This window comes from Taudactylus pleione, unplaced genomic scaffold (assembly GCF_031769625.1).
Source record: "Taudactylus pleione unplaced genomic scaffold, aTauple2 ptg000635l, whole genome shotgun sequence".
NCBI classification, from domain to species: domain Eukaryota; kingdom Metazoa; phylum Chordata; class Amphibia; order Anura; family Myobatrachidae; genus Taudactylus; species Taudactylus pleione.
The window spans coordinates 1,726-18,084 of NW_028285037.1; the positions used below are offsets into that span (position 1 = coordinate 1,726).

General features: G+C 49.1%; 1 protein-coding gene across 1 annotated transcript; it reads right to left on the minus strand.

Annotated features, from left to right (window-relative positions):
- Positions 1-1,165: 1,165 nt before the first annotated feature.
- Positions 1,166-16,265, minus strand: LOC148479121 (acyltransferase PGAP2-like). The gene is made up of 4 exons (XM_088454926.1): positions 16,052-16,265; positions 13,204-13,384; positions 12,107-12,347; positions 1,166-1,445 (listed from the first exon to the last, which is right to left on the minus strand). The coding sequence occupies exons 2-4, from the start codon at positions 13,375-13,377 to the stop codon at positions 1,294-1,296; spliced, it is 567 nt and encodes a 188-aa protein (XP_088311052.1). The 5' UTR covers positions 13,378-13,384; positions 16,052-16,265; the 3' UTR covers positions 1,166-1,293.
- Between the last annotated feature and the right edge of the window lie 94 nt (positions 16,266-16,359).

The window sequence follows — 16,359 nt, forward strand, 5'->3', positions numbered from 1 at the left end:
ATGCGACAAAACCTACGACCAAGAAGCCACCCAGGATGGCTCTTGTGTTGGTGCAGGTGTACAAGATAGGAAAGCTGGCTGTTTGCAACAGGCACTACACAACTCATCTTGCACAAAATCCTGTTCAGACAGGCCTGCAAATCAGGATTTACACGATTTCAGCACAGGCTCATCCTTCTCTCCTTTACCTTCAGACAAGGCAAATGTGTGACAGGTATAAGGTATACAGTATAAATGCAAACAATTACTATTGCAAATTGACTCCAAATCAACTGACCAGCCCTGCAGGGATATTGGCAGGATATAGAGCGCTATATACCATACCCAGAGGAGAGGTATACATGGAGACAGAGCAGACCTCTGAGACACCAGCTTCAGCAGTACACACAAATGCGAACTGCGAGCGTCTCACACACGAGGTGGTCAGAAGTAGCAATCCAGAGGCGGGAATCCGTAACCAGAAGTTGCGTCCGGGTTGGGGGAGGAGCGGCCGGGGGGAGTGCCAATCTCCCCTAAGCTGCGATTTTGACAGCATGAGTACGTTGGCCTCACAGAAGTAGACGCTAACTAGTGCGTCTACTAACCATCCCCGGCAACAGAGTATATGGCCCCGGCCGCCTTAGCGAGTACACGTTACACGAGGCCTTCACCCGCAGCCGCCTCCGAAGCATCTCCTACAACGGAGGCCTTGACTGCGTTGCGCAACATTCCCTTCACGAGGAATCGCTTACCTGCCATCTCAGTGAATCCGATCGCAGTCCGGACCCCACCGTCGCCGCTAGCCAAGCCTCGCTGAGGCCCGCCGAAATCCCCAGGGCATATAGCAGCATAGGAGTTGCAGTACTTGCGCCAATTCGACGCTTAGAACCGCTAAAGTCAGAAGTTAAAAAAACTAAAAGTATATCATAAGAGAAAAAGCCTTGGATTGCCTAGGCAGTCCCGCTGTATAACAGGTGCGTCTGAATACTTGCCACGCACCACACAAAAAAACAAAATGCCTATGACTGAGGGCGGGTTACATAGGGAGGAGGACCAGTGCATTCTGGGAGCTTTAAAGCTGTAGCTGTTTGGTGCAAAGGATCTCTCCAACTACATACCCCAAGGTAGATCCTGTGAACACATTGGACCTTGAAGAAGGAAATATATTACACAACAAACGGGTGCTCCAGCATAAGGGGCAATGCCACCGTTTTGGATAGATGCCACCATCCCACCACATTCTTCTGTCTATAATTAATATTACCCCGATGCCAACTATTTACCAGCCAGGTCTATACTCCAATAACTTCACAGTTAAGAGGTCTCTTGTGTAACAAACAAGTCATAAAACGTCATCCTTACCTCAGCACTTACATATTTCTGGCATTTCCTCCATAGTAAGATGGTCATAATCATATACACGAGGGAAAACATCATAAAGAGTGCAAAAGAGAGCTGGTGTATCCCTGCAGAGACCGGAGAACGTCACATTAATCAGGGAATAAAGTACAAAGAAAGAAGATTCAGAACAGTGAGAATGGAGAATCAGAGAGGAGGAGGAGTATGGGGGGGAATATAACAGTGAGAATGGAGAATGAGAGAGGAGGAGGAGTATGGGGGGGAATATAACAGTGAGAATGGAGAATGAGAGAGGAGGAGGAGTATGGGGGGGAATATAACAGTGAGAATGGAGAATGAGAGAGGAGGAGGAGTATGGGGGGGAATATAACAGTGAGAATGGAGAATCAGAGAGGAGGAGGAGTATGGGGGGGGAATATAACAGTGAGAATGGAGAATCAGAGAGGAGGAGGAGTATGGGGGGGAATATAACAGTGAGAATGGAGAATCAGAGAGGAGGAGGAGTATGGGGGGGAATATAACAGTGAGAATGGAGAATGAGAGAGGAGGAGGAGTATGGGGGGGAATATAACAGTGAGAATGGAGAATCAGAGAGGAGGAGGAGTATGGGGGGGAATATAACAGTGAGAATGGAGAATCAGAGAGGAGGAGGAGTATGGGGGGGAATATAACAGTGAGAATGGAGAATCAGAGAGGAGGAGGAGTATGGGGGGGAATATAACAGTGAGAATGGAGAATCAGAGAGGAGGAGGAGTATGGGGGGGAATGATAACAGTGAGACTGGAGAATCAGAGAGGAGGAGGAGTATGGGAGGGAATATAACAGTGAGAATGGAGAATCAGAGAGGAGGAGGAGTATGGGGGGGAATATAACAGTGAGAATGGAGAATCAGAGAGGAGGAGGAGTATGGGGGGGAATATAACAGTGAGAATGGAGAATCAGAGAGGAGGAGGAGTATGGGGGGAATAAAACAGTGAGAATGGAGAATCAGAGAGGAGGAGGAGTATGGGGGGGAATATAACAGTGAGAATGGAGAATCAGAGAGGAGGAGGAGTATGGGGGGGGAATATAACAGTGAGAATGGAGAATCAGAGAGGAGGAGGAGTATGGGGGGAATATAACAGTGAGAATGGAGAATCAGAGAGGAGGAGGAGTATGGGGGGGAATATAACAGTGAGACTGGAGAATCAGAGAGGAGGAGGAGTATGGGGGGGAATATAACAGTGAGACTGGAGAATCAGAGAGGAGGAGGAGTATGGGGGGGAATATAACAGTGAGACTGGAGAATCAGAGAGGAGGAGGAGTATGGGGGGGAATATAACAGTGAGACTGGAGAATCAGAGAGGAGGAGGAGTATGGGGGGGAATATAACAGTGAGACTGGAGAATCAGAGAGGAGGAGGAGTATGGGGGGGAATATAACAGTGAGACTGGAGAATCAGAGAGGAGGAGGAGTATGGGGGGGAATATAACAGTGAGACTGGAGAATCAGAGAGGAGGAGGAGTATGGGGGGGAATATAACAGTGAGACTGGAGAATCAGAGAGGAGGAGGAGTATGGGGGGAATATAACAGTGAGACTGGAGAATCAGAGAGGAGGAGGAGTATGGGGGGAATATAACAGTGAGACTGGAGAATGAGAGAGGAGGAGGAGTATGGGGGGAATATAACAGTGAGACTGGAGAATCAGAGAGGAGGAGGAGTATGGGGGGGAATATAACAGTGAGACTGGAGAATCAGAGAGGAGGAGGAGTATGGGGGGGGAATATAACAGTGAGACTGGAGAATCAGAGAGGAGGAGGAGTATGGGGGGGGAATATAACAGTGAGACTGGAGAATCAGAGAGGAGGAGGAGTATGGGGGGGAATATAACAGTGAGACTGGAGAATCAGAGAGGAGGAGGAGTATGGGGGGGAATATAACAGTGAGACTGGAGAATCAGAGAGGAGGAGGAGTATGGGGGGAATATAACAGTGAGACTGGAGAATCAGAGAGGAGGAGGAGTATGGGGGGAATATAACAGTGAGAATGGAGAATCAGAGAGGAGGAGGAGTATGGGGGGGGGGAATATAACAATGAGAATGGAGAATCAGAGAGGAGGAGGAGTATGGGGGGGGGGAATATAACAATGAGAATGGAGAATCAGAGAGGAGGAGGAGTATGGGGGGGGGAATATAACAATGAGAATGGAGAATCAGAGAGGAGGAGGAGTATGGGGGGGGGGAATATAACAGTGAGAATGGAGAATCAGAGAGGAGGAGGAGTATGGGGGAGAATATAACAGTGAGAATGGAGAATCAGAGAGGAGGAGGAGTATGCGGGGAATATAACAGTGAGAATGGAGAATCAGAGAGGAGGAGGAGTATGGGGGGGAATATAACAGTGAGAATGGAGAATCAGAGAGGAGGAGGAGTATGGGGGGGAATATAACAGTGAGAATGGAGAATCAGAGAGGAGGAGGAGTATGGGGGGAATATAACAGTGAGAATGGAGAATCAGAGAGGAGGAGGAGTATGGGGGGGAATATAACAGTGAGAATGGAGAATCAGAGAGGAGGAGGAGTATGGGGGGAATAAAACAGTGAGAATGGAGAATCAGAGAGGAGGAGGAGTATGGGGGGGAATATAACAGTGAGAATGGAGAATCAGAGAGGAGGAGGAGTATGGGGGGGAATATAACAGTGAGAATGGAGAATCAGAGAGGAGGAGGAGTATGGGGGGAATATAACAGTGAGACTGGAGAATCAGAGAGGAGGAGGAGTATGGGGGGGAATATAACAGTGAGACTGGAGAATCAGAGAGGAGGAGGAGTATGGGGGGGAATATAACAGTGAGACTGGAGAATCAGAGAGGAGGAGGAGTATGAGGGGGAATATAACAGTGAGACTGGAGAATCAGAGAGGAGGAGGAGTATGGGGGGGGAATATAACAGTGAGAATGGAGAATCAGAGAGGAGGAGGAGTATGGGGGGGAATATAACAGTGACACTGTAGAATCAGAGAGGAGGAGGAGTATGGAGGGGGAATATAACAGTGACACTGGAGAATGAGAGAGGAGGAGGAGTATGGGGGGGAATATAACAGTGAGACTGGAGAATCAGAGAGGAGGAGGAGTATGGGGGGGAATATAACAGTGAGAATGGAGAATGAGAGAGGAGGAGGAGTATGGGGGGGAATATGACAGTGAGAATGGAGAATCAGAGAGGAGGAGGAGTATGGGGGGAATATAACAGTGAGAATGGAGAATCAGAGAGGAGGAGGAGTATGGGGGGGGAATATAACAGTGAGACTGGAGAATCAGAGAGGAGGAGGAGTATGGGGGGGAATATAACAGTGAGACTGGAGAATCAGAGAGGAGGAGGAGTATGGGGGGGAATATAACAGTGAGACTGGAGAATCAGAGTGGAGGAGGAGTATGGGGGGGAATATAACAGTGAGACTGGAGAATCAGAGAGGAGGAGGAGTATGGGGGGGAATATAACAGTGAGAATGGAGAATCAGAGAGGAGGAGGAGTATGGGGGGGAATATAACAGTGAGAATGGAGAATCAGAGAGGAGGAGGAGTATGGGGGGGAATATAACAGTGAGAATGGAGAATCAGAGAGGAGGAGGAGTATGGGGGGGAATATAACAGTGAGAATGGAGAATCAGAGAGGAGGAGGAGTATGGGGGGGAATATAACAGTGAGAATGGGGAATCAGAGAGGAGGAGGAGTATGGGGGGGAATATAACAGTGAGAATGGAGAATCAGAGAGGAGGAGGAGTATGGGGGGGAATATAACAGTGAGAATGGAGAATCAGAGAGGAGGAGGAGTATGGGGGAGAATATAACAGTGAGAATGGAGAATCAGAGAGGAGGAGGAGTATGGGGGGAATATAACAGTGAGAATGGAGAATCAGAGAGGAGGAGAAGTATGGGGGGAATAAAACAGTGAGAATGGAGAATCAGAGAGGAGGAGAAGTATGGGGGGAATATAACAGTGAGAATGGAGAATCAGAGAGGAGGAGGAATATGGGGGGGAATATAACAGTGAGAATGGAGAATCAGAGAGGAGGAGAAGTATGGGGGGGAATATAACAGTGAGAATGGAGAATCAGAGAGGAGGAATATGGGGGGGAATATAACAGTGAGAATGGAGAATCAGAGAGGAGGAGAAGTATGGGGGGAATATAACAGTGAGAATGGAGAATCAGAGAGGAGGAGAAGTATGGGGGGAATATAACAGTGAGAATGGAGAATCAGAGAGGAGGAGGAAGTATGGGGGAGAATATAACAGTGAGAATGGAGAATCAGAGAGGAGGAGAAGTATGGGGGGAATATAACAGTGAGAATGGAGAATCAGAGAGGAGGAGGAGTATGGGGGGGAATATAACAGTGAGAATGGAGAATCAGAGAGGAGGAGGAGTATGGGGGGAGAATATAACAGTGAGAATGGAGAATCAGAGAGGAGGAGGAGTATGGGGGGGAATATAACAGTGAGAATGGAGAATCAGAGAGGAGGAGGAGTATGGGGGGGAATATAACAGTGAGAATGGAGAATCAGAGAGGAGGAGGAGTATGGGGGGGAATATAACAGTGAGAATGGAGAATCAGAGAGGAGGAGGAGTATGGGGGGGAATATAACAGTGAGAATGGAGAATCAGAGAGGAGGAGGAGTATGGGGGGGAATATAACAGTGAGACTGGAGAATCAGAGAGGAGGAGGAGTATGGGGGGGAATATAACAGTGAGACTGGAGAATCAGAGAGGAGGAGGAGTATGGGGGGGAATATAACAGTGAGACTGGAGAATCAGAGAGGAGGAGGAGTATGGGGGGGAATATAACAGTGAGACTGGAGAATCAGAGAGGAGGAGGAGTATGGGGGGGAATATAACAGTGAGACTGGAGAATCAGAGAGGAGGAGGAGTATGGGGGGGAATATAACAGTGAGACTGGAGAATCAGAGAGGAGGAGGAGTATGGGGGGAATATAACAGTGAGACTGGAGAATCGAGAGAGGAGGAGGAGTATGGGGGGAATATAACAGTGAGACTGGAGAATGAGAGAGGAGGAGGAGTATGGGGGAATATAACAGTGAGACTGGAGAATCAGAGAGGAGGAGGAGTATGGGGGGGAATATAACAGTGAGACTGGAGAATCAGAGAGGAGGAGGAGTATGGGGGGGAATATAACAGTGAGACTGGAGAATCAGAGAGGAGGAGGAGTATGGGGGGGAATATAACAGTGAGAATGGAGAATCAGAGAGGAGGAGGAGTATGGGGGGGAATATAACAGTGAGAATGGAGAATCAGAGAGGAGGAGAGTATGGGGGGGAATATAACAGTGAGAATGGAGAATCAGAGAGGAGGAGGAGTATGGGGGGGAATATAACAGTGAGAATGGAGAATCAGAGAGGAGGAGGAGTATGGGGGGGAATATAACAGTGAGAATGGAGAATCAGAGAGGAGGAGGAGTATGGGGGGGAATATAACAGTGAGAATGGAGAATCAGAGAGGAGGAGGAGTATGGGGGAGAATATAACAGTGAGAATGGAGAATCAGAGAGGAGGAGGAGTATGGGAGGGAATATAACAGTGAGAATGGAGAATCAGAGAGGAGGAGGAGTATGGGGGGGAATATAACAGTGAGAATGGAGAATCAGAGAGAAGGAGGAGTATGGGGGGGAATATAACAGTGAGAATGGAGAATCAGAGAGGAGGAGGAGTATGGGGGGGAATATAACAGTGAGAATGGAGAATCAGAGAGGAGGAGGAGTATGGGGGGAATATAACAGTGAGAATGGAGAATCAGAGAGGAGGAGGAGTATGGGGGGGAATATAACAGTGAGAATGGAGAATCAGAGAGGAGGAGGAGTATGGGGGAGAATATAACAGTGAGAATGGAGAATCAGAGAGGAGGAGGAGTATGGGGGGGAATATAACAGTGAGAATGGAGAATCAGAGAGGAGGAGGAGTATGGGGGGGAATATAACAGTGAGAATGGAGAATCAGAGAGGAGGAGGAGTATGGGGGGAATATAACAGTGAGAATGGAGAATCAGAGAGGAGGAGAAGTATGGGGGGAATATAACAGTGAGAATGGAGAATCAGAGAGGAGGAGAAGTATGGGGGGAATATAACAGTGAGAATGGAGAATCAGAGAGGAGGAGGAATATGGGGGGGAATATAACAGTGAGAATGGAGAATCAGAGAGGAGGAATATGGGGGGGAATATAACAGTGAGAATGGAGAATCAGAGAGGAGGAGAAGTATGGGGGGAATATAACAGTGAGAATGGAGAATCAGAGAGGAGGAGAAGTATGGGGGGAATATAACAGTGAGAATGGAGAATCAGAGAGGAGGAGTATGGGGGGAATATAACAGTGAGAATGGAGAATCAGAGAGGAGGAGAAGTATGGGGGGGAATATAACAGTGAGAATGGAGAATCAGAGAGGAGGAGAAGTATGGGGGGGAATATAACAGTGAGAATGGAGAATCAGAGAGGAGGAGGAGTATGGGGGGGAATATAACAGTGAGAATGGAGAATCAGAGAGGAGGAGGAGTATGGGGGGGAATATAACAGTGAGAATGGAGAATCAGAGAGGAGGAGGAGTATGGGGGGGAATATAACAGTGAGAATGGAGAATCAGAGAGGAGGAGGAGTATGGGGGGAATATAACAGTGAGAATGGAGAATCAGAGAGGAGGAGGAGTATGGGGGGGAATATAACAGTGAGAATGGAGAATCAGAGAGGAGGAGGAGTATGGGGGGGGAATATAACAGTGAGAATGGAGAATCAGAGAGGAGGAGGAGTATGGGGGGAATATAACAGTGAGAATGGAGAATCAGAGAGGAGGAGGAATATGGGGGGGAATATAACAGTGAGAATGGAGAATCAGAGAGGAGGAGGAGTATGGGGGAGAATATAACAGTGAGAATGGAGAATCAGAGAGGAGGAGGAGTATGGGGGGGAATATAACAGTGAGACTGGAGAATCAGAGAGGAGGATGAGTATATGGGGAATATAACAGTGAGAATGGAGAATCAGAGAGGAGGAGGAGTATGGGGGGAATATAACAGTGAGAATGGAGAATCAGAGAGGAGGAGTATGGGGGGGAATATAACAGTGAGAATGGAGAATCAGAGAGGAGGAGGAGTATGGGGGAGAATATAACAGTGAGAATGGAGAATCAGAGAGGAGGAGGAGTATGGGGGAGAATATAACAGTGAGAATGGAGAATCAGAGAGGAGGAGGAGTATGGGGGGGAATATAACAGTGAGAATGGAGAATCAGAGAGGAGGAGGAGTATGGGGGGGAATATAACAGTGAGAATGGAGAATCAGAGAGGAGGAGAAGTATGGGGGGAATATAACAGTGAGAATGGAGAATCAGAGAGGAGGAGGAATATGGGGGGGAATATAACAGTGAGAATGGAGAATCAGAGAGGAGGAGTATGGGGGGGAATATAACAGTGAGAATGGAGAATCAGAGAGGAGGAGAAGTATGGGGGGAATATAACAGTGAGAATGGAGAATCAGAGAGGAGGAGAAGTATGGGGGGAATATAACAGTGAGAATGGAGAATCAGAGAGGAGGAGTATGGGGGGGAATATAACAGTGAGAATGGAGAATCAGAGAGGAGGAGGAGTATGGGGGGAATATAACAGTGAGAATGGAGAATCAGAGAGGAGGAGGAGTATGGGGGGGAATATAACAGTGAGAATGGAGAATCAGAGAGGAGGAGAAGTATGGGGGGAATATAACAGTGAGAATGGAGAATCAGAGAGGAGGAGAAGTATGGGGGGAATATAACAGTGAGAATGGAGAATCAGAGAGGAGGAGTATGGGGGGGAATATAACAGTGAGAATGGAGAATCAGAGAGGAGGAGTATGGGGGGGAATATAACAATGAGAATGGAGAATCAGAGAGGAGGAGGAGTATGGGGGAGAATATAACAGTGAGAATGGAGAATCAGAGAGGAGGAGGAGTATGGGGGGGGAATATAACAGTGAGAATGGAGAATCAGAGAGGAGGAGAAGTATGGGGGGAATATAACAGTGAGAATGGAGAATCAGAGAGGAGGAGAAGTATGGGGGGAATATAACAGTGAGAATGGAGAATCAGAGAGGAGGAGAAGTATGGGGGAGAATATAACAGTGAGAATGGAGAATCAGAGAGGAGGAGAAGTATGGGGGGAATATAACAGTGAGAATGGAGAATCAGAGAGGAGGAGTATGGGGGGGAATATAACAGTGAGAATGGAGAATCAGAGAGGAGGAGGAGTATGGGGGAGAATATAACAGTGAGAATGGAGAATCAGAGAGGAGGAGGAGTATGGGGGGGAATATAACAGTGAGAATGGAGAATCAGAGAGGAGGAGGAGTATGGGGGGAATATAACAGTGAGAATGGAGAATCAGAGAGGAGGAGAAGTATGGGGGGGAATATAACAGTGAGAATGGAGAATCAGAGAGGAGGAGAAGTATGGGGGGAATATAACAGTGAGAATGGAGAATCAGAGAGGAGGAGGAGTATGGGGGGGAATATAACAGTGAGAATGGAGAATCAGAGAGGAGGAGGAGTATGGGGGGAATATAACAGTGAGAATGGAGAATCAGAGAGGAGGAGGAGTATGGGGGGGAATATAACAGTGAGAATGGAGAATCAGAGAGGAGGAGAAGTATGGGGGGAATATAACAGTGAGAATGGAGAATCAGAGAGGAGGAGAAGTATGGGGGGAATATAACAGTGAGAATGGAGAATCAGAGAGGAGGAGTATGGGGGGGAATATAACAGTGAGAATGGAGAATCAGAGAGGAGGAGTATGGGGGGGAATATAACAATGAGAATGGAGAATCAGAGAGGAGGAGGAGTATGGGGGAGAATATAACAGTGAGAATGGAGAATCAGAGAGGAGGAGGAGTATGGGGGGGAATATAACAGTGAGAATGGAGAATCAGAGAGGAGGAGAAGTATGGGGGGAATATAACAGTGAGAATGGAGAATCAGAGAGGAGGAGGAGTATGGGGGGGAATATAACAGTGAGAATGGAGAATCAGAGAGGAGGAGAAGTATGGGGGGAATATAACAGTGAGAATGGAGAATCAGAGAGGAGGAGGAGTATGGGGGGGAATATAACAGTGAGAATGGAGAATCAGAGAGGAGGAGGAGTATGGGGGGGAATATAACAGTGAGAATGGAGAATCAGAGAGGAGGAGGAGTATGGGGGGGAATATAACAGTGAGAATGGAGAATCAGAGAGGAGGAGGAGTATGGGGGGGAATATAACGGTGAGAATGGAGAATCAGAGAGGAGGAGGAGTATGGGGGGGAATATAACAGTGAGAATGGAGAATCAGAGAGGAGGAGGAGTATGGGGGGGAATATAACAGTGAGAATGGAGAATCAGAGAGGAGGAGGAGTATGGGGGGGGAATATAACAGTGAGAATGGAGAATCAGAGAGGAGGAGGAGTATGGGGGGGGGAATATAACAGTGAGAATGGAGAATCAGAGAGGAGGAGGAGTATGGGGGGAATATAACAGTGAGAATGGAGAATCAGAGAGGAGGAGGAGTATGGGGGGAATATAACAGTGAGACTGGAGAATCAGAGAGGAGGAGTATGGGGGGGAATATAACAGTGAGAATGGAGAATCAGAGAGGAGGAGGAGTATGGGGGAATATAACAGTGAGAATGGAGAATCAGAGAGGAGGAGGAGTATGGGGGGGAATATAACAGTGAGAATGGAGAATCAGAGAGGAGGAGGAGTATGGGGGGGAATATAACAGTGAGAATGGAGAATCAGAGAGGAGGAGGAGTATGGGGGGAATATAACAGTGAGAATGGAGAATCAGAGAGGAGGAGGAGTATGGGGGGGAATATAACAGTGAGAATGGAGAATGAGAGAGGAGGAGGAGTATGGGGGGAATATAACAGTGAGAATGGAGAATCAGAGAGGAGGAGGAGTATGGGGGGGAATATAACAGTGAGAATGGAGAATCAGAGAGGAGGAGGAGTATGGGGGGAATAAAACAGTGAGAATGGAGAATCAGAGAGGAGGAGGAGTATGGGGGGGAATATAACAGTGAGAATGGAGAATCAGAGAGGAGGAGGAGTATGGGGGGGAATATAACAGTGAGAATGGAGAATCAGAGAGGAGGAGGAGTATGGGGGGAATATAACAGTGAGAATGGAGAATCAGAGAGGAGGAGGAGTATGGGGGAATATAACAGTGAGAATGGAGAATCAGAGAGGAGGAGGAGTATGGGGGGGAATATAACAGTGAGAATGGAGAATGAGAGAGGAGGAGGAGTATGGGGGGGAATATAACAGTGAGACTGGAGAATGAGAGAGGAGGAGGAGTATGGGGGAATATAACAGTGAGACTGGAGAATCAGAGAGGAGGAGGAGTATGGGGGGAATATAACAGTGAGAATGGAGAATGAGAGAGGAGGAGGAGTATGGGGGGAATATAACAGTGAGAATGGAGAATGAGAGAGGAGGAGGAGTATGGGGGGAATATAACAGTGAGAATGGAGAATGAGAGAGGAGGAGGAGTATGGGGGGGAATATGACAGTGAGAATGGAGAATCAGAGAGGAGGAGGAGTATGGGGGGGAATATAACAGTGAGAATGGAGAGCGGGAATATTATGAGTAAGTAGAGGGGATCTGGGAGATACAAATAGTGAGGGAGAAGTGGAAAGGAATCAGGAATGACCTCACTGGAATAACTAATGATTGTGGATGATGGGAACCATCACACAGAAGGTCAGAGGGCTGGAGTGACTGGTCTCACCCTGGTTCTCATTGGAAGAGATGTAGGTGAGCAGCAGGAGGGTGACAATCTCCAGCACATTGAAGAGGAAGTTGATGTGAGATAGGGCGGAGGAGCTGCCGATTTCTTGGTAGAAGTTGAGGTAAGCCACCGCTACCAGGAGACGGGGGGCAGAGTGCAGACCGATACATAACCTCCAGATGTATCTCTGTGGGGTCACACCTCCAATCGCAGCACTGATTGATGGCAGGTAATTAGGAACCTTTCAAAAAGTCAATGAGAGAGGGTCAACTTTACAGTGACGACAGACAGCAATGATATCCTCTCCCATTATATTCATACTTGTGCCTCATCTGTTACCATATAGTGACACAGGGCATGTTCTGCTAGTGTAACATTATATCTCTGGTCATCAGCTGCTGTGACATAAAGAGTTCCAATGTATGGGTCCTCGCCATGCTGTGCACATAAAGCATGGGTAGGCTCTCATCCCACAGAGCGTCTCTATACCATGCTGGCACCATGCACCACCACAGAGCGTCTCTATACCATGCTGGCACCATGCACCACCACAGAGCATCTCTATACTATGCTGGCACCACCACAGAGCGTCTCTATACCATGCTGGCACCATGCACCACCACAGAGCGTCTCTATACCATGCTGGCACCATGCACCACCACAGAGCGTCTCTATACCATGCTGGCACCATGCACCACCACAGAGCGTCTCTATACCATGCTGGCACCATGCACCACCACAGAGCGTCTCTATACCATGCTGGCACCATGCACCACCACAGAGCGTCTCTATACCATGCTGGCACCATGCACCACCACAGAGCATCTCTATACCATGCTGGCACCATGCACCACCACAGAGCGTCTCTATACCATGCTGGCACCATGCACTACCACAGAGCGTCTCTATACCATGCTGGCACCATGCAACCCACACCAGCTTTGAGTTTTTTGCCATTCACACATCTACATCTCAGGTGCCCACTCTCATGTCACCATGCCTGCTGCCACCCACCTGCTGAATGCACAAGTCAGAACACTGTGCCACACTGTGGCGTTACCCGCTCCCTGCATTATACCCCTGGTAACAGCGCTCACCCCGCAGTGCGTGGCAGTCGTCTCACTGAAATCAAACAGCAGCGACAGGATAACACAGGAGATGAAACCAAAGAGAGGAAGGCAGACCGTGCCCACTGCGAAGGTGGTGAATCTCAGGCTGAAGAGCGAGCCACCCCCACGCTCCGGGGGCATTGTCAGGGGCAGATGTGGCATCCTGGACCTAAAATTCATAACATAATACTAGTACATAATAATAATGATAAAGCAGCTGGGGGGAGAATGAGCAGAATATAGAGCCCATGTCTGACTCTGCCACCAGCTGAATAGCTCGCTGTATGAAGACCAGATATACCAGCTGCCAATTAGGCGGCAGCGGCTGTAGGGGAGAGCGAGGCAGCACCCAGGGGTGGGGCTGGATTCAGCATAAACATCTTACTAAGGAAGGGAGCCTGGGGAGAGACAGAGCCAGTCTGACAACATTACCCAGCAGCTGCAGGAGGAGGCGGACATACTGCCGACTGTAACCACTTCTCATCCTCTACCGACAATATAATATATATATATTCCCCACTGACTGACACTCACCCGGTGCCTCGGTACCTCCACACTACATCTCAGCAAGTTCACACGATGTCTCACCCGACGTCCGCACAATATTTATCTGCCCCAAGACTACTGTAATAGAACCAGACATCGAGGGGAACATCCTATGAACTTGCTGAGATGTTTCAATAATTTGCAACCTAAGCACTAAACAGTGATTGCTGCTCCTATTTATCTCCACTGCTGGGAATAACTCTGGATTGTATGGTTTATAGAACGTGCAGTAGGGATGGACATCAGTAGGCCACCATCATGATAGCTGGGCTTCCACCATCAAAAGTTTTCATGTGATGGTAACCAACCATGGGGCATATTCAATTACCCGCGAAAAGTCCCGTACTTATCGCATGCTGCACTTTTCGCCGACTTCACGTGTTTTTGCCGCAGAAACTTATCATGCGCGCCCCCGCTATTCGCCGTATTCAATTCCAAAGGACGCAAAAACGCATCCCAGCAAAACTCAAACATGCGAAAAAGTGCTGTCAGTTTTAGGGAAATCAGCCTGACACCCCCCAAAAGATGCCCTAACATTGGGGATCAGTATAAATGTCCCCGATTAGCCCCCCTGGAGCTATCTGGGGTATTTAAGTGCTTGCAATTGCCTCTATATGGCATCTTTGCACAAGGGGTGAAGAATAGCATTTAGCATTTTGTTTTTGTAGGAAATAACTAGTCCCAGCAAATTTGGGGTACATGAAAATGGGCGTAAGCGTGGTTTAAAATTGCTAAAGTGAAGTTTTAAAAAGAGCACCATCAGCAAGCACCTGCAATCCAAAAAAACACCTCCCCCATAGTTGCAGACCCCCCAAAAGCTTATTTTGCTAGCTTAAGTATGAACCCCAACGTTGTACTTTTTTGCCCCCTTTTCCAAAGTCATTTTTTGGGGGGATCTTTTTGATGCAGTTAACCTTCGGGGGCTGTCAAGGGTGCAGGGTGGTTTCCGCACCTTTGCACCCCAAAACCACAATTCTGCAATAGGAGAATCTTTTTCGCCTATTACATTGCATTGCGCTTTTGCGCCGGTGAACTCTTTGGAATTGAATATGGAGGAAACTGTCACACCGGCGAAAAGTCGCAACCGGCAATAATTTTTTAGACTTTTCGCCGCTAATTGAATACGGCCCCATATTTATATGATTAACGCATGCTCAATAGTACCCCGTGGCCGTACCTGATGTTGAACAGCTTTTAACATCGTACGACCATAGCAACAGTGACCCGGGTGTAATGAGAGAAGGGCAGCAGTGACCCGGGGGCAGTGGGGGAAGGGCAGTAGTTACCCATGGGGCAGTGGGAGAAGGGCAGCAGTGGCCCGGGTGCAGACCCTCTGAGGGTATGCGGGTGTGATGGGAGAAGGATAGCACTTACCCGGGGGGTCAGTGGAAGGGGATCACTTACACGAAAGGGGGGGGGGCAGTGAGAGAAGGGAATCAGTAACCCCGGGAGTGGGTAGTGGGAGTTTGAAGCAGTTACCCAGTTACCCTGGGGGAAGGGGTATTGGGAGAATTGAAGCAGTTACCCTGGGGAGGGGGGGGGGCAGTGGGAGAAAGGAAGCAGTAAACCCAGGGGGGGCGCAGTGGGAGAAGGGAAGCAGCGACCCCGGGGGGGGGCAGTGGGAGAAAGGAAGCAGTAAACCCAGGGGGGGCGCAGTGGGAGAAGGGAAGCAGCGACCCCGGGAGGGGGGCAGTGGGAGAAGGGAAGCAGCGACCCCGGGGGGGGGGGGGGCAGTTGGAGAAGGGAAGCAGCGACCCCGGGGGGGGGGCAGTGGGAGAAGGGAAGCAGCAACCCCGGGGGGGGGGGGCAGTGGGAGAAGGGAAGCAGCGACCCCGGGGGGGGGAGGGGCAGTGGGAGAAGGGAAGCAGCGACCCCGAGGGGGGAGGGGCAGTGGGAGAAGGGAAGCAGCGACCCCGGGGGGGCAGTGGGAGAAGGGAAGCAGCGACCCCGGGGGGGGAGGGGCAGTGGGAGAAGGGAAGCAGCGACCCCGGGGGGGGGGCAGTGGGATAAGGGAAGCAGTGATCCGGGGGGGGGGGGCAGTGGGAGGAGGGAAGCAACGACCCTGGGGGGAGGGCAGTAGGAGAAGGGTAGCAGATAATCCGGGAGCAGTGGGAGAAGAAAAGGGAAGCAGTTACCCGGGGAGGGGGCAGTAGGAGAGGGGAAGCAGTTACCCCGGGGGCAGTGGGAGAAGAAAAGGGAAGCAATTACCCGGGGAGGGGGCAGTAGGAGAGGGGAAGCAGTTACCCCGGGGGCAGTGGGAGAAGGGAAACAGTAAGCTGGTGACCATTACCTGGAGACAGAACTTCAGCAGAGTCCTATGATTATAACAACAGGTGGAATCCAGGCCTGGAAGCCATCTTACTACACCCACTGGCACTGACACTCCGCTATCTTCATGTTAATTCTTATCCCTCGCACTTGATCTCCTTCTCCATGTAGGAGCTGATTATTCCAGGAGGATAAACTGGAAGTATATAATGGGCCCGAGCGCTATGCTGATGGCATTTCCGGGTGTACTAAGATGGCGGCGGGTCACATGACTCACTGCCTCCAATAAATAACATGCATAGCGGATACACTATTTACTGTGTGATTTGT

Coding starts and splice junctions, on each gene's coding strand:
- LOC148479121 (XM_088454926.1), bottom strand. CDS start 13,377: ATGCCACATCTGCCCCTGACAATGCCCCCGGAGCGTGGGGGTGGCTCG. Junction 12,348..13,203: donor CGACTGCCACGCACTGCGGG/GTGAGCGCTGTT, acceptor ACTTTTTGAAAG/GTTCCTAATTACCTGCCATC. Junction 1,446..12,106: donor CTCTTCCAATGAGAACCAGG/GTGAGACCAGTC, acceptor CGGTCTCTGCAG/GGATACACCAGCTCTCTTTT.